Source organism: Orcinus orca, chromosome 5 (genome assembly GCF_937001465.1).
Source record: "Orcinus orca chromosome 5, mOrcOrc1.1, whole genome shotgun sequence".
NCBI classification, from domain to species: Eukaryota; Metazoa; Chordata; class Mammalia; order Artiodactyla; family Delphinidae; genus Orcinus; species Orcinus orca.
Window position 1 is genome coordinate 16,157,183 of NC_064563.1, and position 24,376 is coordinate 16,181,558.

Sequence of the window (24,376 nt, forward strand, 5' to 3'; positions counted from 1 at the left end):
CCAGTATGACTACCCAGTCTTTCTTACTGAACAGTTCACATACTTGTCATATCAGGCGTGCCCAATGGGTACATTTATTGGAACTATTCATTCCTATAATATTAATATTTGCCAGAACTCCCAAAATGTATAATCTCAGTCTGCTCTCTCTGCGTCTTTAACTCATATAACCAACTGCTTTCTAGACATCTCAATTTGTATGTTTTACAGGCACCTCAAACTCTACAAGTGTTAATTATACACATTAACTCAACCCTCCCCCAACCCCACCCCCCAAAATCTTCCTTGTCCTATGTTCCTCATATCTCAGGATATGGTACCTTTCTATTAGGTCATCTTTCAAATCTTAAACTTGGGAGCCATCTGACCCTTTCCTCTAATTCTCTACATCCAATGAATCATTAAATCTTGACAATTATTTTTCCTAGCAACTCAATTCCAGTCCTTCCTATATTCTATCTTGCTCTGTCATCTCATTTTGTCTCCCCTACACCACAGCCTGTTAACTAGTCTCTCTACATCCACTCTTGCCTCCTCCATTCCTTTCTACTCAAAGCAGTCAAAGTAATCACTCCCCTAGTTAAAATGTATTATTGTTCTTTCTGTGGCATGTAAGATCTTTTATGGTCAGGCTCCTTTCTATCCCTTTGGCCTTCACCACCAGTCTCTTTAAGTTTCAGTGTGGAATTTTCCCACTCCTCAACATTTTATCATCTTTCTTCAAGCACATCATTCCCTCCACCTGTAATAATCTCTTCCCTCCCCATCAGTTTAGCTAAAGTCTACTTATCTCAGTCACTGCTTACCCTCTCATTCCTTAGAAAGAACCTGACTCCAAAATTAAATTCTTTTTGCTGTAACATCTCATGGCTGTTGCGAAGGGGTACTTTTTCCTCTACCCTCCCATGTTTAGTTCTTGGAGACTTGCAGACTAAACTGACAAAAACAGATTAGCAAGAGATAAAACAGATATAATCATATATCTATGGGAGTTCACAGAAAAATGTGACTCGAGGCAGTGGTTAGAACTTGGGGCTTATATACCATCTTTTAAGGAAGGGAAGAAGGAGAATGGTATTTATGGGAAAACAAATGACTTTTGGGAAAGATAAATGAGCTCTTATGAGAGTAGATGGAAAATATGTTGGTTTTGTTATAAAGTCTTTTTAGGTGTGGTGCTGATTTGCAGTCTCCAATGACAAAAGTCAGTCTTCCCTGGTTCCTCTCCCAAGGAAGGGATTTATGGCAAGAGTTCTTCTGAGTTCTTTTGAGAGGCTCTGTTTTTAGGCAGATAAGAGATTTCAGGAACTCAAATGCCTCTGCTCAAAATAATTTGTCTGCCACAGAGATGCATTCTGGAACCCTTCATATGGCATTTTCCTTCCTTAACTCACAACACACATTTCTTTAGCCTTTATCTTCTCCTCAAGACTGTAAGCAAATAAAAGCTGATGCCAATCTTCTCTTGTTCAGTGAGTATTCCCAGCACCTTTAAATCAGTCACATGTGTAAATGAACTAGATATTCCCTGGTAAACTTGCCAGCCTATGTGGAGCAGACACTTGATTATACAAGAATAGCCTGTGCTAATCAACAATAGACGGCTTCACATGAACATAGGAATCTTCAGCTGCTGTTTTATTTACATTGCCTAAGTGCTCTGCACTGAATTTGGGTAGATAGGCTCATCTTATGCCTTTGGATAAAGGTGGTAAACGACGATAACCCTTTAAAAGAGGCAGGGACATTTTTATACTTATAGATTTGAAACAGATGCTAGGCTGTTTTCATGACATAACCACTAGTTTAAAAAAAAAGAAAAAAAAAGGAATTCATTTCATTTTTTTTAAGGACTTTAGGAGACAAAGCATTCGATCCACAGGTTCTTTTACTGTGCCAATCGACGTTTACAGGGCCTACTGGGAAGCAAACTCCGGATTTTACCGTGAGAAATAAAGTAAAACCCAAAACCCGTTTCCTCACATGCTGGGCGTCGGGAAAGAAAACCTGTGCGTCTCCTGCTGGCTCTGCCTCCAAAGGTACAAACGTAAACAATTGAGGGCACACCAAAGATTTCACCTGATCCAACCCAGGGAGCTCCAGGGCCTACGGCCCGTGACGTCACCGGAAACGTCTGCTTGTGACGCTCAACGTCCCTCCCTCTTGAACGCGGCGCCGGAAGCAAAACGGAAGTGGACGCGCACCCGCCTCCGGACCCGGTCGCCATTTCTAGCGGTTGCAGGTTCTCACGAGTTTTGGCCTGCTGGGACGATGAGCTATGACTACCATCAGAACTGGGGCCGCGATGGCGGGGGCCGCGATGGCGGGTCTCGCAGCTCCGGCGGGGGTTACGGAGGAAGCTATGGAGGGGGCCACGGAGGGAATCGAGGCTCCGGAGGTGGCGGCGGCGGAGGAGGGGGTGGTCGAGGCGGCCGAGGCCGACATCCCGGGCACCTGAAAGGCCGCGAAATCGGCTTGTGGTACGCGAAGAAACAAGGCCAGAAGAACAAGGAAGCGGAGAGGCAGGAGGTAATCTGAGACTCGGTAGCGGAGGGGGATGAAAGCGGACAGGTTTTCTTTTCCATCCTTCGACCCCTAACTTTTTCTTTCCTTTTCGGTTTTTTAACTGGTGCATGTGCTTTGTGAAGTGCAAGTGTTGAAGCTTCCAGTAGTGGATATTAATAGCGGTGAACGTTAGCCATGCGCATCTGACCTGAAGCAGTTGGGATTTATGCGAGTGTATACTTTGCTTAAAAGACGTGAGAACTGGGGACAAAACAAATGTTAAATTCAGGGTCCATCCGAAATTAACTTTTGGGGGGTGTCACTGTCATAGTATATCTGGCTATCCTTTCCCTTAATATAAGTAATGTCACTTTAAGTTCTTTGCCTGATGAGCTGTAAAATTACGGTTTTATACATTAGACACTGGTTTGCGCGGAACAAAAACTATCAAGCACTATTTTTGTAGCTCCTTCAGAAGAGTACTCCAGCTTCCACTTAGTATTAAAATAGGCACACAGGTTTTTTGTTTTTACGTTGGGCGTTGGGCTATGGAGGTTTCTGCTGATGAGCAGCTCCTCTTTGAGAAGGAAACCTAGGATCCTAGAAGTGGAAGAAATTTCAAGAGATGATTTGGCTTAGTCCCTTGTCTTCAGGTTGGTAATTGTCCATTTGATTTGTATCCTGAAGACTTGTAGTAAAGGAAACAAAGTTCCCTGAGTGGCCTGTTCTAATAGTTATATATGTGATTAAACTGAAGTTTTCTTAATATAAGCTTTATAAAAGCTTTTTACTGACTTTAAAAGCATCTTTCATATTAGATACAGAGTAATTGAATCACCATTTAGGCTTCTGTTTTTAAATCATTCCATTTCTTTACTTTTCTTTTATCCATGTCATTTTTGTTGAATTGGGGGGGGCGTTATCTATTTATCTTCACAACTTATATTCTTTAAATATATATTTCTTCAATAACTAAAAATTAACTTGTTCATTGAGCAAACTTTTTTTTTTTAAAGGGAAGCACATCTAAGTCATCTTGAAATTGGAAGAATAATTGAGTGATTAGTACAGAGTAACTTCCTAAGAATTCTTTATCAAATTTTATTTACCCGTTTTTTCACACAAGGTTTTTTGCATGTTGCTATGGGGGTCTGAAGAAGTATGATATTCAGGGAGCTTACAGTTTAGTTGGAAAAAGTAAGAACTAAACAGACGAAACATTAAGTAAATCAGGAAAAATTCTTCATTATTATTTCCATCTGAAGCCGGTTGTGCAGTGGGTCATTATGAATTAAACTCTTGATTTCCACCACCTCCCCAAACCTCCATTTTAGTAAAAGTCACTACCATTTATTCACTTGCCAAGGCCAAAATGAGATTTATTTTTGATTCTTCTCTTTCATTTCAGCAAGTCTGTTTTCTCTTCCTTTTTAATATATCTCAAATCTAACTACTTATTTCCACAGTAATTACCATAGATCAAGCCACCATTTTGTTGTCTGTCCATGGCTCTTAACTGGTCTCCTATTTCTACTCCTCGTTATTAAGTCTGTCTTTTGTAGAGCCTTAGATCATCTCATTCTCTAGCTCACAATTTGAAAGCCAAGTCAGTTCCGTCTCAGTCTCATATGTTTCAGTGCATCCTAACATGTTTTCCAGGAATCTTGGCAATTTAGTTTCTACATATCAGGTTTCCCTCTATGTACTTAACCTTTCTGAGCCTATGTTCCCAAGATGTAATTAAAGCTTTTGTAATCATACTTTTATTTTTGCTTTTTTATTGTAGTTCTCATATCATTCTTTAAAATGTATGTCTCCATTTTCTCTACTAAATATGATCATATTTCAGTAATTGGCTCATCCTGCCTCTTTCTTTGATCACGTTCAAGCCCTTTGTGATCGCTTCCCAGTCAGAATTTCCACAGCTTTTACTTTTTAAGTAATACCTGTGTTTACAAAGTGACTGCATTCTAAGGATGCATGCTTATTCTTTCAACAGATATGTTTTAGGATCTAATATATTTGAAACAGTATCATAGGCACTGTGTTAATAAGCTAGATATAGTACCTACCCTACAGAAATTGTGGTGTGTTAGGCACTATAGGGCGGTTAGAATACAATGTTAAAGAATTATAATAAGGAGGATGTGGGCTTATCCCCTAACTCAAATTAGGAAGAGCCTAGAAGATTTCCCAGAAGAGGTAACCCTTAAGCTGAAACTTGAAAGATAGCAAAGTATGTCTGTGTTTGTGATTTGGGGGCTTGGAAAGGGATTTTTAGGACGAGGCAGCAGCATGTGCCACAACCTAGAGGTCAGGAAGACCACGTTCAAGGAACTGAGAAGGGGGTAGAGCAGTGGCTTTTACACTTTTGACCGTTTCCCACAAAAAGGGATATATTTTAATTTGCAACCCAGTGCACACACGTGTGTAAGTGAACAAAAAGTTCATGAAATAATGTTTAAATACCTGTACATTGCCCTGGGGCTTTTGTTCTTGTTGTTTGTACCTTTCTGCCTTTTTTTAAAATTAATGTTGGTCATGATCCTTTAATTTTACAGATCGCAGTATGAAAGCTCCTGGACTAGAAAATAAGCAGGGCTTTGAAATTCTTTCCCTTAAGAACTCTGGCAAGTCATTAAAGTGTTTCAAGCAAAACATGAAATGATTGGATTTGTGTTTAAATTCACCCTAGGTAGCAGCATAAAGAATGGATTGAAAAAGAGGCAATCCTGGGACCGGGAGACCAGTTAAGTAGCTCTTGCAGTAATTAAGGTGAGAAATGACAGCTTGAATTAGGACATTGCTAGTGGAGATGGAGGGAAGCGGACAGCTTAAAGTGATTTAGGAGGTAGACTCAAAATGATTTTATCTGGAGGGAAGGGGAAGGCAGGTGTGAATGGATGACACTAATGACTATATAAAGAATTGGCTTGATGGGGCTTCCCTGGTGGCACAGTGGTTGAGAGTCCGCCTGCCGATGCAGGGGACACGGGTTCCTGCCTCGGTCTCGGAAGATCCCACATGGCACGGAGCGGCTGGGCCCGTGAGCCATGGCTGCTGAGCCTGCCCGTCCAGAGCCTGTGCTCCGCAATGGGAGAGGCCACAACAGTGAGAGGCCCGCGTACTGGAAAAAAAAAAAAAAAAAGAATTGGCTTGATGGAGGAAGACAATGGACTCAGCTTAAGCACACTGAGTGTGATATTATAGGGCATACAAGTGGTGATTTCAAGGAAGTTAAAGGCTGTGTGGACCTGACGCCTAGAGAAATCTAGACTGCAGGTGAACATTTGACAGTTTGTGGGCCTATGGATAGTAGTTGTAATATAGAAGTGAATGAGAAGAGGAGTGGGTGCAGGCCTGAACTCTGTAGACCATTGCTTCTCAAACCTGAATCACCTGGCATCTTGTAGCAGTGTAGAACTGGGGTGGGTCCAGAGATTCAACTTTTCTCACAGGCTCCCGGATGATGTCAGTACTGCTGGTCTGCAGAGCACTCGGGCTGTACAATGTAGAACAAGAAAATTGAAAGTATGGACTGAGGAAGAGAAGCTTGAAAGAATCTAGGAAGGAACAGCCAGAGAAGAGAAAAATAAGGAGATGGATGTTGTTTTGGAATCCAGGAGTATCGTTTAGGGAGAAAAGAGTATATGAAAAAGGGAAAGTAATCAATAGTGGCAAACACTGCACTGATACCAAGTGAGGTAAGAGTTCAGAGTGTCTTGGATTTAGCAACAGGGTAATTGGTAACCTTGATGAGAGCCCTTTTTGTGGAGTGGTGGAAGTAAAAACCAGATTACACTGGAGTGGCGAGAGAAGGAGAGAGGAAGAAATGGGGGTACCTCCAGGCAGTTCTCCTGTGAGAAGGAGGAGGAGAAGTAGGGGTGGGAGAATTCAAGACAGGATTTTTGTGTTTATTGTTTTAAAAGTGAAGAGATTTGACTGTGTTCAAGTTCACATACTGATGGTAAGGAGCCAGTGGAGAGGAAAAGTAAATATATCAGAGAAGACTAAATTATCATGCAGTAGTAGTAGACAGCCCACAGATCTTAATGGCTTATAACAACAAAGGTTTGTTTTCTACTCACATTACTTGACCGTTGGAGTTCGCTAGAGTTCTCATGAGAATGAGGTCCATATAGCCTCCCACCCATCTGGAGCATAACTGGTTTTGGTGGCAGCAGGGAGGGATACAGTAAATCGCCCCTGATTCCTAGAAATTCCCATTCACATGGCCATTGGAAATGCACTTCTGCCTTATATCTGTGAAGAAGCAAACCAGAATATTGATGTACAGCCTAAAGACTACTAGAGAGAAAGAGATCTAGGAAAGGAAGATAAATCTTAATCGGAGATAGCCCTGAGGAGGTGGAAGGAAGGCTGCAGGGCTTAAGTGGAGAGATTAACTTTAACTAGGAAAATGTATTCCTCTTCCATTTTAACAGGAAAGAAGGTAGCAAAGGATGGGTTCTGATACAGGTGGGTTTGGGTTTGGTGGCAAGCGATTGAGGACTTTTCCTTTGGGTTTTGTTTTCTTTATGAAATATCTTGTGTAAAATGTCAAGGGTGAACGGGAAAGTGGTATCGGTGTGTTACAGAGAATGGAGAAAGTTTGAAGCAGTTACAGATAATTAGAAGCTGATGAGAAAGACAATTTGCTGGATGTAATTGGGGGTCTCCTTTGCTAGGAATTTCCAGTTAGAAGCAGAAAGAATATTTGAAGATGTCCAAAAGGGGGGAAAATAATAAAAAAATCAAATGCCTTGATAAAATAAAAGTCGTGAACCATAAAATGTGTGTCTGAGATTCTTCAGGCGGGATGAGGTAAAGTGAAGGATGATGGAACTGGAAAAAGGTTAGGAGGGAGGTAACCTACAGAGAATCAGGCTAGATCCAGGTTTGGAATTTCAGCATTCCTAAATTCACTGCCCACAGCCTTTGGGGGCTCATTGTGCAGAGAACCACGTTGAAAATATATTTTTTAAAGTGTATATTATGTTTTTATTAAAAAGTATAAAATTTTCAGGGGCTATTGCAGTTTTCAGTCATCCCACCTTTTTCTGGATATCTAAAATTCATTTAACAAGGTGAGGAGGAGAACTTTGTTCTGCTAGTAGAGGTAAAAGCTTCAAAATGTGAAGTTCTCTTTGGTTGAAGAAATGCGTTAGTGTGAATGAGTTTCATTGGGAAAGCAATCAGTCTTAAATTACTTAATCTTTGCCATTTTGAAGGTGAATGAAAGAAACTATGGCTATGAACCCTTGAGGTGTTTGGAAGGGGTGTAAAAATTAAGGAACCTGTGCTTAAGGATGACTTTATGTCCTGGGGCTTCCTTTTCGGTGGAGGCTTTAATCTAAGTATTGCTGAGGATTCTTAAATTTCTAAGGGCCAAGAAAAAACACAGTAATCAATAACTATCTTATGTAAGTACACAGAGCAGTAAATGTTAATACGTACTGAAGACCTACAGAATTTAAAGCGTAGGGCAAAAGTGTTTTAATAATGATCCTCTGTGTTGGGGGTCCCCAAGACCACCCTCAGGTCTGAAATTTACTGGAAGCAGTCACAAATCTCTGAAAAGCTGGTGTACTCACAGTAGCTGTTCTTAACAGCAAATTATTACAGATTAAAATTGGCAGAGGTAAAAGTGTTTTAATAATGATCCTCTGTGTTGGGGGTCCCCAAGACCACCCTCAGGTTTGAAATTTACTGGAAGCAATCACAAATCTCTGAAAAGCTGGTGTACTCACAGTAGCTGTTCTTAACAGCAAATTATTACAGATTAAAATTGGCAGAGGTAAAGGTGCATACGGTAGAGTCCAGGAGAAACCAGGTGCAAGCTTCCAGTCCTAGTAGAGAAGGCATATTCTATACTACGGAGAAAAGATACATTAGTCTAATTTATTAACCATTTTAAAAAGATTTCTATGTAGTACAATTATTAAAAAGCAAAAAAATTGGACTTTATTTTTTGAATTTTTCAAATTTATTTTTTATACAGCAGATTCTTATTAGTTACCTGTTTTATACATATTAGTGTATATATGTCAATCCCAATCTCCCAATTCACCCCATCACCACCACCACCCCTGCCACTTTCCCCCCTTGGTGTCTGTGCGTTTGTTCTCCACATCTGTGTCTCTATTTCTGCCCTGCAGACTGGTTCATTTGTACCGTTTTTCTAGGTTCCACATATATGCGTTAATATACGATATTTGGTTTTCTCTTTCTTTTTCTTTTTTTTTTAAACATCTTTATTGGAGTATAATTGCTTTACAATGCTGTGTTTCTGATTTATAACATAGTGAATCGGCTATACATTTATATATATATCCCCATATCTTCTCCCTCTGGCGTCTCCCTCCCACCCTCCCTATCCCACCCCTCTAGGTGGTCACAAAGCACCCAGCTAGCTGATCTCTCTGTGCTGTGCGGCTGCTTCCCACTAGCTAGCTATTTTACATTTGGTACTATATATAAGTCCATGCCACTCTCTCACTTCATCCCAGCTTACCCTTCCCCCTCCCCATGTCCTCAAGTCCATTGTGTACATCTGCATCTTTATTCCTGTCCTGTCCCTAGGTTCTTCAGAACCATTTTTTTTCTTTAGATTCCGTATATACGTGTTAGCATACGGTATTTGTTTTTCTCTTTCTGACTTACTTCACTCTGTATGACAGATTCTAGGTCCATCCACCTCACTACAAATAACTCAGTTTCGTTTCTTTTTATGTCTGAGTAATATTCTATCGTATATAGGTGCCACATCTTTATCCATTCATCTGTCTGTGGACGTTTAGATTGCTTCCATGTCCTGGCTATTGTAAATAGAGCTGCAGTGAACATTGTGGTACATGACTTTTTGAATTATGGTTTTCTCAGGGTATATGCCCAGTAGTGGGATTGCTGGGTCGTATGGTAGTTCTAGTTTTAGTTTTTTAAGGAACCTCCATACTGTTCTCCATAGTGGCTGTATCAATGTACATTCCCACCAACAGTGCAAGAGGGTTCCCTTTTCTCTACACCCTCTCCAGCATTTATTGTTTGTAGATTTTTTGATGATGGCCATTCTGACTGGTGTGAGGTGATATCTCATTATAGTTTTGATTTGCATTTCTCTAATAATTAATGATGTTGAGCATTCTTCCGTATGTTTGTTGGCGATCTGTGTATCTTCATTGGAGAAATGTCTGTTTAGGTGTTCTGCCCATTTTTGGATTGGGTTGTTTCTTTTTTTGTTATTGAGCTGCATGAGCTGCTTGTAAATTTTGGAGATTAATCCTTTGGCAGTTGCTTCATTTACAAATATTTTCTCCCATTATGCAGGTTGTCTTTACGTCTTGTTTATGGTTTCCTTTGCTGTGCAAAAGCTTTTAAGTTTCATTAGGTCCCATTTCTTTATTTTTGTTTTTATTTCCAGTTTTCTAGGAGGTGGGTCAAAAAGGATCTTGCTGTGATTTATGTCAGAGTATTCTGCCTATGTTTTCCTCTAAGAGTTTGATAGTGTCTGGCCTTGCATTTAGGTCTTTAATCCATTTTGAGTTTATTTTTGTGTATGGTGTTAGGGAGTTTTCTAATTTCATTCTTTTACATGTAGCTGTCCAGTTTTCCCAGCACCACTTATTGAAGAGGCTGTATATCTTCATTGTATATGCTTGCCTCCTTTATCAAAAATAAGGTGACCATATGTGTGTGGGTTTATCTCTGGGCTTTCTGTCCTGTTCCATTGATCTATATTTCTGTTTTTGTGCCAGTACCATACTGTCTTGATTACTGTAGCTTTGTAGTATAATCTGAAGTCAGGGAGCCTGATTCCTCCAGCTCCGTTTTTCTTTCTCAAGATTGCTTTGGGTATTTGGGGTCTTTTGTGTTTCCATACAAATTGTGAAATATTTGTTCTAGTTCTGTGAAAAATGCCATTGTTAGTTTGATAGGGATTGCATTGAATCTGTAGATTGCTTTGGGTAGTATAGTCATTTTCACAATGTTTATTCTTCCAGTCAAAGAACACGGTATATCTCTCTATCTGTATTTAATTTCTTTTGTCAGTGTCTTATAGTTTTCTTCATATAGGTCTTTTGTCTCCTTAGGTAGGTTTATTCCTAGGTATTTTATTCTTTTTGTTGCAATGGTAAATGGGAGTGTTCCCTTAATTTCACTTTCAGATTTTTCATCATTAGTGTTTAGGAATGCCAGAGATTTCTGTGCATTAATTTTGTATCCTGCTGCTTTACCAAATTCATTGATTATGTCTAGTAGTTTTCTGGTAGCATCTTTGAATTCTCTATGTAGAGTATCATGTCATCTGCAAAGAGTGACAGCTTTACTTCTTCTTTTCCGATTTGGATTCCTTTTATTTCTTCTTCTTCTCTGATTGCTGTGGCTAAAACTTCCAAAACTATGTTGAACAATAGTGGTGAGAGTGGGCAATGTTGTCTTGTTCCTGTTCTTAGTGGAAATGGTTTCAGTTTTTCACCATTGAGGACGATGTTGGCTATGGATTTGTCATGCATGACCTTTATTATGTTGAGGTAAGTTCCCTCTGTGCCTACTTCCTGGAGGGTTTTTTATCATAAATCGGTGTTGAATTTTGTCGAAAGCTTTTTCTGCATCTATTGAGATGATCATATGGTTTTTATTCTTCAGTTTGTTAATGTGGTGTATCACATTGATGGATTTGCGTATATTGATGAATCCTTGCATTCCTGGGATAAACCCCACCTGATCATGGTGTATGATCCTTTTAATGTGCTGTTGGATTCTGTTTGCTAGTATTTTGTTGAGGATTTTTGCATCAATGTTCATCGGTGATATTGGCCTGTAGTTTTCTTTCTTTGTGACATTTTTGTCTGGTTTTGGTATCAGGGTGATGGTGGCTTTGTAGGATGAGTTTGGGAGTGTTCCTCCCTCTGCTGTAGTTTGGAAGAGTTTGAGAAGGATAGGTGTTAGCTCTTCTCTAAATGTTTGATAGAATTCACTTGTGAAGCCATCTGGTCCTGGGCTTTTGTTTGTTGGAAGATTTTTAATCACAGTCTCAATTTCAGTGCTTGGGATTGGTCTTTTTATATTTTCTGTTTCTTCGTGGTTCAGTCTTGGAAGGTTGTGTCTTTCTAAGAATTTGTCCATTTCTTCCAGGTTGTCCATTTTATTGGCATAGAGTTGCTTGTAGTAATCTCTCATGATTCTTTGTATTTCTGCAGTGTCAGTTGTTACTTTTCCTTTTTCATTTCTAATTCTATTGATTTGAGTCTTCTCTCTTTTTTTCTTGATGAGTCTGGTTAATGGTTTATCAGTTGTGTTTATCTTCTCAAAGAAGCAGCTTTTAGTTTTATTGATCTTTGCTATTGTTTCCTTCATTTCTTTCTCATTTATTTCTGATCTAATCTTTATGATTTCTTTCCTTCTGCTGACTTTGGGGGTTTTTTGTTCTTTTTTCTCTAATTGCTTTAGATGTAAGTTAGGTAGTTTATATAAATAGAGATGTTTCTTGTTTCTTAAGGTTGGATTGTATTGCTGTAAACGTCCCTCTTAGAACTGCTTTTGCTGCATCCCGTAGATTTTGGGTCATTGTGGGTTTTTTTGTTTTTTTTTTTTTTTTACATCTTTATTGGGGTATAATTGCTTTACAATGGTGTGTTACTTTCTGCTTTATAGCAAAGTGAATCAGTTATACATAAACATATGTTCCCATATGTCTTCCCTCTTGCGTCTCCCTCCCTCCCACCCTCCCTATCCCACCCCTCCAGGCTGTCACAAAGCACCGAGCCAATATCCCTGTGCCATGCGGCTGCTTCCCACTAGCTATCTACCTTACTACGTTTGTTAGTGTGTATATGTCCATGACTCTCTCTCGCCCTGTCACAGCTCACCCTTCCCCCTCCCCATAACCTCAAGTCCGTTCTCTAGGAGGTCTGCGTCTTTATTCCTGCCTTACCCCTAGGTTCTTCATGACATTTTTTTTTCCTTAAATTCCATATATATGTGTTAGCATACGGTATTTGTCTTTCTCTTTCTGACTTAACTTCACTCTGTATGACAGACTCTAGGTCTCTCCACCTCATTACAAATAGCTCAATTTCGTTTCTTTATATGGCTGAGTAATATTCCATTGTATATATGTGCCACATCTTCTTTATCCATTCATCCGATGATGGGCACTTAGGTTGTTTCCATCTCCGGGCTATTGTAAATAGAGCAATGAACATTTTGGTACATGACTCTTTTTGAATTTTGGTTTTCTCAGGGTATATGCCCAGTAGTGGGATTGCTGGGTGATATGGTAGTTCTATTTGTAGTTTTTTAAGGAACCTCCATACTGTTCTCCATAGTGACTGAACCAATTCACATTCCCACCAGCAGTGCAAGAGTGTTCCCTTTTCTCCACACCCTCTCCAGCATTTATTGTTTCTAGATTTTTTGATGATGGCCATTCTGACTGGTGTGAGATGATATCTCATTGTAGTTTTGATTTGCATTTCTCTAATGATTAATGATGTTGAGCATTCTTTCATGTGTTTGTTGGCAGTCTGTATATCTTCTTTGGAGAAATGTCTATTTAGGTCTTCTGCTCATTTTTGGATTGGGTTGTTTGTTTTTTTGTTATTGAGCTGCATGAGCTGCTTGTAAATTTTGGAGATTAATCCTTTGTCAGTTGCTTCATTTGCAAATAATTTCTCCCATTCTGAGGGTTGTGTTTTGGTCTTGTTTATGGTTTCCTTTGCTGTGCAAAAACTTTGAAGTTTCATTAGGTCCCATTTGTTTATTTTTGTTTTTATTTCCATTACTCTAGGAGGTGGGTCAGAAAGGATCTTGCTGTGATTTATGTCATAGAGTGTTCTGCTTATATTTTCCTCTAAGAGTTTGATAGTGTGTGGCCTTACATTTAGGTCTTTAATCCATTTTAAGCTTATTTTTGTGTATGGTGTTAGGGAGTGATCTAATCTCATACTTTTAAAAGTACCTGTCCAGTTTTACCAGCACCACTTATTGAAGAGGCTGTCCTTTCTCCACTGTACATTCCTGGCACCTTTATCAAAGATAAGGTGTCCATATGTGCGTGGGTTTATCTCTGGGCTTTCTATCCTGTTCCATTGATCTATCTTTCTGTTTTTGTGCCAGTACCATACCGTCTTGATAACTGTAGCTTTGTAGTATAGTCTGAAGTGAGGGAGCCTGATTCCTCCAGTTCCTTTTTTTGTTCTCAAGATTGCTTTGGCTCTTCGGGGTCTTTTGTGTTTCCATACAAATTGCAAAATTTTTTGTTCTAGTTATGTGAAAAATGCCAGTGGTAGTTTGATAGGGATTGCATTGAATCTATAGATTGCTTTGGGTAGTAGAGTCATTTTCACAATGTTGATTCTTCGATCCAAGAACATGGTATATCTCTCCATCTATTTGTATCATCTTTAATTTCTTTCATCAGTGTCTTATAATTTTCTGCATACAGGTCTTTTGTCTCCTTAGGTAGGTTTATTCCTAGATATTTTATTCTTTTTGTTGCAATGGTAAATGGGAGTGTTTTCTTGATTTCACTTCCAGATTTTTCATCATTAGTATATAGGAATGCCAGAGATTTCTGTGCATTAATTTTGTATCCTGCCACTTTACCAAATTCATTGATTAGGTCTACTAGTTTTCTGGTAGCATCTTTAGGATTCTCTATGTATAGGATCATGTCATCTGCAAACAGTGACAGCTTTACTTCTTCTTTTCCGATTTGGATTCCTTTTATTTCCTTTTCTTCTCTGATTGCTGTGGCTAAAACTTCCAAAACTGTGTTGAATAAGAGTGGTGAGAGTGGGCAACCTTGTCTTGTTCCTGATCTTAGTGGAAATGCTTTCAGTTTTTCACCATTGAGGATGATGTTTGCTGTGGGCTTGTCATATATGGCCTTTATTATGTTGAGGAAAGTTCCCTCTATGCCTACTTTCTGCAGGGTTTTTATCATAAATGGGTATTGAATTTTGTCAAAAGCTTTCTCTGCATCTATTGAGATGATCATATGGTTTTTCTCCTTCAGTTTGTTAATATAGTTTATCACATTGATAGATTTGCGTATATTGAAGAATCCTTGCATTCCTGGAATAAACCCCACTTGATCATGGTGTATGATCCGTTTAATGTGCTGTTGGATTCTGTTTGCTAGTATTTTGTTGAGGATTTTTGCATCTATGTACATCAGTGATATTGGCCTGTAGTTTTCTTTCTTTGTGACATCCTTGTCTGGTTTTGATATCAAGGTGATGGTGGCCTCGTAGAAGGAGTTTGGGAGTGTTCCTCCCTCTGCTATATTTTTGAAGAGTTTGAGAAGGATAGGTGTTAGCTCTTCTCAAAATGTTTGGTAGAATTCGCCTGTGAAGCCATCTGGTCCTGGGCTTTTGTTTGTTGGAAGATTTTTAATCACAGTTTCAATTTCAGTGCTTGTGATTGGTCTGTTCATATTTTCTGTTTCTTCCTGATTCAGTCTTGGCAGGTTGTGCATTTCTAAGAATTTGTCCATTTCTTCCAGATTGTCCATTTCATTGGCATAGAGTTGCTTGTAGTAATCTCTCATGATCTTTTTTATTTCTGCAATGTCAGTTGTTACCTCTCCTTTTTCATTTCTAATTCTATTGATTTGAGTCTTCTCCCTTTTTTTCTTGATGAGTCTGGTTAATGGTTTATCAGTTGTGTTTATCTTCTCAAAGAAGCAGCTTTTAGTTTTATTGATCTTTGCTATTGTTTCCTTCATTTCTTTTTCATTTATTTCTGATCTGATTTTTATGATTTCTTTCCTTCTGCTAGCTTTGGGGTTTTTTTGTTCTTCTTTCTCTAATTGCTTGAGGTGCAAGGTTAGGTTGTTTATTCGAGATGTTTCCTGCTTCTTAAGGTGGGCTTGTATTGCTATAAACTTCCCCCTTAGAACTGCTTTTGCTGCATCCCACAGGTTTTGGGTTGTTGTGTCTCCATTGTCATTTGTTTCTAGGTATTTTTTGATTTCCTCTTTGATTTCTTCAGTGATCACTTCATTATTAAGTAGTGTATTGTTTAGCCTCCATGTGTTTGTATTTTTTACAGATCTTTTCCTGTAATTGATATCTAGTCTCATGGTGTTGTGGTCGGAAAAGATACTTGATACAATTTCAATTTTCTTAAATTTACCAAGGCTTGATTTGTGACCCAAGATATGATCTATCCTGGAGAATGTTCCATGAGCACTTGAGAAAAATATGTATTCTGTTGTTTTTGGATGGAGTGTCCTATAAATATCAATTAAGTCCATCTTGTTTAATGTATCATTTAAAGCTTGTGTTTCCTTATTTATTTTCATTTTGGATGATCTGTCCATGGGTGAAAGTTGGGTGTTTAAGTCCCCTACTATGAATGTGTTACTGTCGATTTCCCCTTTTATGGCTGTTAGTATTTGCCTTATGTATTGAGGTGCTCCTATGTTGGGTGCATAAATATTTACAATTGTTATATCTTCTTCTTGGATCGATCCCTTGATCATTATGTAGTGTCCTTCTTTGTCTCTTTTAATAGTCCTTATTTTAAAGTCTATTTTGTCTGATATGAGAATTGCTACTCCAGCTTTCTTTTGGTTTCCATTTGCATGGAATATCTTTTTCCATCCCCTTACTTTCAGTCTGTATGTGTCTCTAGGTCTGAAGTGGGTCTCTTGTAGACAGCATATATAAGGGTCTTGTTTTTGTATCCATTCAGCTAATCTGTGTCTTTTGGTGGGAGCATTTAGTCCATTTACATTTAAGGTAATTATTGATTTGTATGTTCCTATTCCCATTTTCTAAATTGTTTTGGGTTCGTTATTATAGGTCTTTTCCTTCTCTTGTGTTTCTTGCCTAGAGAAGATCCTTTAGCATTTGTTGTAAAGCTGGTTTGGTGGTGCTGAACTCACTCAGCTTTTGCTTGTCTGTAAAGGTTTTAATTTCTCCATCAAATCTGAATGAGATCCTTGCTGGGTAGAGTAGTCTTGGCTGCAGGTTTTTCTCCTTCATCACTTTCAGTATGTCCGGCCAGTCCCTTCTGGCTTGAAGAGTTTCTGCTGAAAGATCAGCTGTTAACCTTATGGGGATTCCCTTATGTGTTATTTGTTGTTTTTCCCTTGCTGCTTTTAATATGCTTTCTTTGTATTTAATTTTTGACAGTTGGATTAATATGTGTCTTGGCGTATTTCTCCTTGTATTTATCCTGTATGGGACTCTCTGTGCTTCCTGGACTTGATTAACTATTTCCTTTCCCATATTAGGGAAGTTTTCAACTATAATCTTTTCAAATATTTTCTCAGTCCCTTTCTTTTTCTCTTCTTCTTCTGGAACCCCTATAATTCGAATGTTGGTGTGTTTAATGTTGTCCCAGAGGTCTCTGAGACTGTCCTCAGTTCTTTTCATTCTTTTTTCTTTATTCTGCTCTGCAGTAGTTATTTCCACTATTTTATCTTCCAGGTCACTTATCCATTCTTCTGCCTCAGTTATTCTGCTATTGATCCCATCTAGAGTACTTTTAATTTCATTTATTGTGTTGTTCATCGTTGCTTGTTTCATCTTTATTTCTTCTAGGTCCTTGTTAACTGTTTCTTGCATTTTGTCCATTCTATTTCCAAGATTTCGGATCATCCTTACTATCATTATTCTGAATTCTTTTTCAGGTAGACTGGCTATTTCCTCTTCATTTGTTAGGTCTGGTGCATTTTTATCTTGCTCTTTTATCTGCTGTGTGTTTTTCTGTCTTCTCATTTTGCTTATCTTACTGTGCTTGGGGTCTCCTTTTTGCAGACTGCAGGTTCGTAGTTCCCGCTGTTTTAGATGTCTGTCTCCAGTGGCTAAGGTTGGTTCAGTGGGTTGTGTAGGCTTCCTGGTGGAGGGGACTAGTGCCTGTGTTCTGGTGGATGAGGCTGGATCTTGTCTCTCTAGTGGGCAGGTTCACGTCTGGTGGTGTGTTTTGGGGTGTCTGTGAACTTATTATGATTTTAGGCAGCCTCTCTGCTAATGGGTGGGGTTGTGTTCCTGTTTTGCTAGTTGTTTGCCATAGGTTGTCCAGCACTGTGGCTTGCTGGTCGTTGAGTGAAGCTGGGTGCTGGTGTTAAGATGGAGGTCTGGGAGATTTTCACCGTTTACTATTATGTGGAGCTGGGAGGTCTCTTGTTGACCAGTGTCCTGAAGTTGGTTCTCCTACCTCAGAGGCAGAGCCCTGACTCCTGGCTGCAGCACCAAGAGCCTTTCATCCACACGGCTCAGAATAAAAGGGAGAAAAAGTAGAGGGAATTAGAAGTATGAGGAAAGAAAGAAGGGAAGGAAGGAAGGAAGAAAGAAAGAAGCAAAGAAGGAAAGAAAGGAGGGAGGGAGGAAGGAAGGAAGGAGGGAAAGAAAAGATACAGTAAAAATAAAATAAAGTATAATAAAGTTACTGAATTAAAAAATTCTTTTTTAGAAAAAAAAAGGGACGGATAGAACCTTAGGACAAATGTTGGAAGCAAAGCTATACAGACAAAATCTTACACAGAAGCATACGCATAAACACCCTCACTTAAAGAGGTAAAGGGGGAAAAATAATAAATCTTGCTGTCAGAGACCACCTCCTCAATTTCGGATGATTCGTTGTCTAAAGGAGGGAAGGAAGGAAGGAAAGAAAGAAAGAACGAAGGTAAAGTATAGTAACGTTATTAAAATTAATTATTAAGAAAAAAATTTTAAAAAAAACCATGGACGGATAGAACCCTAGGACAAATGGTGGAAGCAAGACTATACAGACAAGATCTCACACAGAAGCATACACATACACATTCACAAAAAGAGAAATAGGGAAAAAAATCATAGATCTTGCTCCTAAAGTCCACTTCCTTAATTTGGGATGATTGGTTGTCTATTCAGGTATTCCACAGATGCAGGGTATATCAAGTTGATTGTGGAGCTTTAATCCGCTGCTTCTGAGGCTGCTGGGAGAGACTTCCCTTTCTCTTCTTTGTTCTCACAGCTCACAGGGTCTCAGCTTTGGATCTGGCCCTGCCTCTGCTTGTAGTTCGCTGGAGGGCGTCTGTTTTTTGCTCAGACAGGACGGGGTTAAAGGAGCCACTGATTCGGGGGCTCTGGCGCACTCAGGCCGGCGGGGCGGGAGGGGCACGGCGTGCGGGGCGGGCCTGCGGCGGCAGAGGCCAGCTTGACGTTGCAGCAGCCTGAGGCGCGCCGTGCCGTGCGTTCTCCCGGGGAAGTTGTCCCTGGATCCCGGGAACCTGGCAGTGGCGGGTTGCACAGGCTCCGCGGAAGAGGGGTGTGGAAGGTGACCTGTGCTCGCACACAGGCCCCTTGGTGGCGGCAGCAGCAGCCTTAGCATCTCCTGCCCGTCTCTGGGGTCCGCGCTTTTAGCCGCGGCTCGCGCCCGTCTCTGGGGTCCGCGCTTTTAGCCGCGGCTCGTGCCCGTCTCTGGGGTTTGCGCTTTTAGCCGCGGCTCGTGCCCGTCTCTAGAGTTCCTTTAAGCAGTGTTCTTAAACCCCTCTCCTCACGCACCAGGAAACAAAGAGGGAAGAAAAAGTTTCTTGCCTCTTCGGCAGGTGCAGACTTTTCCCCGGACTCCCTCCCGGCTAGCCGTGGTGCACCAACCCCTTCAGGCTATGTTCAAGCCGCCAACCCCAGTCCTCTCCCTGCGCTCCGTCCAAAACCGAAACCGGAGCCTCAGAGCCTCAGCTCGCAGCCCCGCCCGCCTCGGCGGGTGAGCAGACAAGCCTCTTGGGCTGGTGAGTGCCGGTCGGCACCGATCTTCTGTGCGGGAATCTCCCCGCTTTACCCTCCGCACCCGTTGCTGTGCACTCCTCCACGGCTTCGAAGCTCCCCCCTCCGCCTCCCGCAGTCTCCGCCCGCGAAGGGGCTTCCTAGTGTGTGGAAACTTTTCCTCCTTCACAGCTCCCTCCTCCTGGTGCAGGTGCCGTCCCTATTCTTTTGTCTCTGTTTTTTTTTTCTTTTTTTTTTTCTTCTTTTGCCCTACCCAGGTACGTGGGGAGTTTCTTGCCTTTTGGGAGGTCTGAGGTCTTCTGCCAGCCTTCAGTACGTGTTCTGTAGGAGTTGTTCCACGTGTAGATGTATTTCTGGTGTATCTGTGGGGAGGAAGGTGATCTCTGCGTCTTACTCTTCCGCCATCTTCAAGGTCCCCAATGCTGGGTCGTTGTGTTTTCATTGTCATTTGTTTGTAGGTATTTTTTTATTTCCTCCTTGATTTCTTCAGTGATTTCTTGGTTGTTAAGTAGTGTATTGTTTACTCTCCATGTGTTTGTATTTTTTACAGATTTTTTCCTGTAATTGATATCTAGTCTCATAGCATTGTGGTCAGAAAAAATACTTAATACGATTTCATTTTTCTAAATTTACCGAGGCTTGATTTGTGACCCAAGATATGATCTATCCTGGAGAATGTTCCATGAGCACTTGAGAAGAAAGTGTATTCTGTTGTTTTTTGGATAGAATGTCTGTTGAAAGTCTATTCTGTTGTTTATTTTGGATGGAATGTCCTATACATATCAATTAAGTCCATCTTGTTTAATGTATCATCTTGTTTAATGTATCATTTAAAGCTTGTGTTTCCTTATTTATTTTCATTTTGGATGATCTGTCCATTAGTAAAGTCCCCTTCTGTGATTGTGTTACTGTCGATTTCTCCTTTTATGTCTGTTAGCATTTGCCTTATGTATTGAGGTGCTCCTATGTTGGGTGCATAAATATTTACAATTGTTATATTTTCTTCTTGGATTGATCCCTTGATCATTATGTAGTGTCCTTCTTTGTCTCTTGCAATAGTCTTTATTTTAAAGTCTATTTTGTCTGATATGAGAACTGCTACTCCAGCTTTCTTTTGATTCCCATTTGCATGGAAAATGTTTTTCTATCCCCTCACTTTCAGTCTGTATGTCGCTAGGTCTGAAGTGGGTCTCTTGTAGACAGCATATATACAGGTCTTGTTTTTGTATCCATTCAGCCAGTCTGTGTCTTTTGGTTGGACCGTTTAATCCATTTACATTTAAGGTAATTATCGACATGTATGTTCCTATTACCATTTTCTTAATTGTTTTGGGTTTCTTATTGTAGGTCTTTTCCTTCTCCTGTGTTTCCTGCCTCGAGAAGTTCCTCTAGCATTTGTTGTGGAGCTGGTTTGGTGGTGCTGAATTCTCTTAGCTTGTCTGTAAAGGTTTTAATTTCTCTGTAGAATCTGAATGAGATACTTTCTGGGTAGAGAAATCTTGGTTGTAGGTTTTTCCCTTTCATCTCTTTAAATATGTCCTGCCACTCCCTTCTGGCCTGCAGAGTTTCTGTTGAAATAATCAGCTGTTAACCTTACGGGGATTCCCTTGTATGTTATTTTTTGCTTTTCTCTTGCTGCTTTTAATATTTTTTCTTTGAATTTAATTTTTGATAGTTTGATTAATATGTGTCTTGGCATGTTTCTCCTTGGATTTATCCTGTGTAGGACTCTCTGTGCTTCCTGGACTTGATTGTCTATTTCTTTTCCCATATTAAGGAAGTTTTCAACTATAATCTCTTCAAATATTTTCTCAGTCCCTTTCTTTTTCTCTTCTTCTTCTGGAACCCCTATAATTCAAATGTTGGTGAGTTTAATGTTGTCCCAGAGGTCTCTGAGACTGTCCTCAGTTCTTTTCATTCTTTTTTCTTTATTCTGCTCTGCAGTAGTTATTTCCACCATTTTATCTTCCAGGTAACTTATCCATTTTTCTGCCTCAGTTATTCTACTGTGGATTCCTTCTAGAGAATTTTTAATTTCATTTATTGTGTTCATCGTTTGTTTGGGCTTTAGTTCTTCCGGGTCCTTGTTAAACGTTTCTTGTATTTTCTTTGCTCTGTTGCCAAGATTTTGTATCATCTTTACTCTCATTACTCTGAACTCTTTTTCAGGTAGAGTATTTCCTCTTCATTTTTTTGGTCTGGTGGGTTTTTACCTTGCTCCTTCATCTGCTGTGTGTTTCTCTGTCTTCTTGTTTTGCTTAACTTACTGTGTTTGGGGTCTCCTATTCGCAGGCTGCAGGTTCATAGTTCCCATTGTTTTTGGTGTCTGTCCCCAGTAGCTAAGGTTGGTTCAGTGGGTTGTGTAGGCTTCCTGGTGGAGGTGCCTAGTGCCTGTGTTCTGGTGAATGAGGCTGGATCTTGTCTTTCTGGTGGCAGGTCCATGTACGGTGGTGTGTTTTGGGGTGTCTGTTACCTCTTTATGATTTTAGGCAGCCTCTCTGCCAATGGGTGGGTTTGTGTTCCTGTTTTGCTAAATGTTTGGCATAGGGTGTCCAGCACTGTAGCTTGCTGGTCGTTGGGTGGAGCTGGGTCTTAAGAGTTGAGATGGAGATCTCTGGGAGAGCTTTTGCTGTTTGATATTACGTGAAGCTGGGAGGTCTCTAGTGGACCAGTGTCTTGAACTTGGCTCTCCCACCTCAGGCACAGGCCTCATACCTGGCTGGAGCACCAAAACCCTGTCAGCCACACGGGTGTTGAAAAAAAGTCTTTTTGTATCATATTGATCTGTTTTTCTCTTTGTGACTTACAATTTTGGACTTTTGTGTCTGTCGGTAAATCGGTTTTGCTGCAGTTTGTAATTTCCTAATGCTTTCTTATCAGCTGGAGTTTTGCTGTATTGGACTTTTTAAGTGTATGAGCATAATGATGGTTTTAGTAAATCCTTTAATAATTTATCAGCAGAAGTCTTATGGAATTCCCTGGAGATCTAGGTGTATTCTTTTTGTGTGTGTTTTACTTCTTTAAAGAGAAAAATGGTTTAACACAAAAGTCATATGCTCATTCAAAAAGCTAGATACATCCATGCATTTGATAGACTTCTCAGGGGTATGTACTATGTGCCAGAATTATATCTTGAAGAAATACTGCAAAAGGCATAGAATATGAAAAGAGAATAACCTTTTTAAAAATTAATAGTAGTGAAAGCAATATCCCGTTGCACGTGTTTTCTGCATCTGGCTTTTTTCATTCAATAACTTGGCCATCTTTCCTGTCTGCACACCTGGGAAAAAAAAATCTATGCACTCTTCTTTTTTACTTACTGTGTTTACTTATAATTCAGCTAATCATAATTTGCAATTATAAAAGGGCAGTCTTTAAAAGTTCTTATTCTTACTGTGTACAGTGTACCTCATATTTTCTCTTCCATGTATTCTATACTAAGAAAACAATCTAACTCATATTTTCTCTGGTGTCTCTTTTTAAGTAAATCTCATTCTCTGAGGTAACTGCATCGTTTGGAATATTATTTTCATGAGCACTGATCATTTTATTTATTCCCTCTGAGCTCAGCCTTCTTACTTCCTAATTTACTCCTCCTCATAATGTAAGAGATTAAATGCTCTTAAAATGCTCGTTGCAGCCAAAATAGTATTTGCAGTTTTTAACTTTTGTTTTTACCAGAACATTTGGGTTTTAATAAGTTTAATTGTGAGTATCTTTTAAAATTTAAGATAAGGAAAATATTGTAACAATTAGTATTATGCAAGGGTAGGAAGTAAGGGAACCAAAGTTTTAATAAGTGATGTAAATATGATTTCTTTGCCAGTAATAGTAAAGCTAATTTTATAGACATATAGTAGAAAAGGGTCTAGAGAGCAAGTGTGGGGTGACTTTAACTTTCTTTTATATATGTTTGTTGAACGCATGTTACTTTGCCTTTATTGTTTTAGTCGTCAAATAATTTTGCACACGCTTTCTCACCCTGATGAGGATGCTTTTTCTTTGCACAAAATAGAGAGCTGTGGTACATATGGATGAACGTCGAGAAGAACAAATTGTGCAGCTGCTACATTCTGTGCAGGCTAAGAATGATAAAGATTCGGAAGCACAAATATCCTGGTTTGCTCCTGAAGATCACGGGTAAAACAAAAAGTATTCTTTTAAAGATGAACAAAGAGTGACACTTCTTTCAGAGCACTGGCCGGAAAAAAAAGATAATAAAAATAACATCTTTAGGCTCTTCTATAAGTGAAATTTAGCCTCAAAGTAATCTTTTTTCTTATGTAGATTGAGCAAATTTGGTGAAATATTTAAAAATTTAGGTGGCATATTTATTCCCACAGGAGATCTAAATGGTAGGAATTGTCTATATAGGATGTTGATGAAGTTATTACTTAGTTCTTCCTACCCATCATCTTTGTATTTCCGGAATTTTCTTGTGGAGGAGATCTGTAAGAAGTTAAATTACTGCTGTTTTAGGAAAATCATAGGAACTGTATCATCAGGGGCAAATTAGAAGTAGTTTCTCTGGGACTGTGTAATGTAGCATCCCACTTATAGCTCAGAAAGGGTGGCAGGAAAATAAAGTTGTGAAATAAAACATGGCTCAGAAAACTTGATAAAGAGAAACACTGTGAGTCTTTGCAATGGAGGAATTACTATTGGGTGGATTTTTATTTTCTTAACTACCACAAGGAATATCCTGTCTGGCAGTGTCTTATTTGTAGGGTGGAAAAAAAATTGAGTTCATTATAAGAATCTAAGTATTTTCAAATTGCTCTACTAAGAGAAAGGAATAAAGGCTTTTGATTTTGATGACTTTGAAATCATTAAACAACATATTATTTTGTTTCAGGGCTTGAGTGGCTCTTCATTCAATCTTTATCATTTTTTTATTTTGTCATAATAGATATGGGACTGAAGCTCCTGCTGAGAACAAACCAAACTCAGTAAAGAAAGTTGAGGATCAGGAAAAAAAATTGATAAATCAAGAAAAGAGGCCATTTAGAATCAGGGACAAATATATTGACCGCGATTCTGAATATCTCTTGCAAGAAAATGAACCAGATGTAACTTTAGACCAACAATTATTGGAAGATTTACAAAAGAAAAAAACTGACCTTCGGTATATTGAAATGCAGGTAATGGAA

General features: G+C 39.4%; 1 protein-coding gene across 3 annotated transcripts in view; it reads left to right on the forward strand.

The window, feature by feature from the left end:
* The first annotated feature begins 2,195 nt into the window (after positions 1 to 2,195).
* The window catches only part of DHX36 (DEAH-box helicase 36), a 59,655-nt gene continuing 37,474 nt past the window's right edge, over positions 2,196 to 24,376 (forward strand). Inside the window, exons 1-4 of one of the 3 annotated variants that reach the window (XM_049710178.1) lie at positions 2,429 to 2,529; positions 5,201 to 5,280; positions 23,242 to 23,366; positions 24,136 to 24,367. In XM_049710178.1, the coding sequence (XP_049566135.1) occupies positions 23,257 to 23,366; positions 24,136 to 24,367 (342 nt within the window). In that variant the 5' untranslated portion in view covers positions 2,429 to 2,529; positions 5,201 to 5,280; positions 23,242 to 23,256. Of the gene's footprint in view, positions 2,530 to 5,200; positions 5,281 to 23,241; positions 23,367 to 24,135; positions 24,368 to 24,376 lie in introns of all 3 variants that reach the window. The other 2 variants (XM_049710177.1, XR_007477537.1) reach the window with 2 other exon arrangements.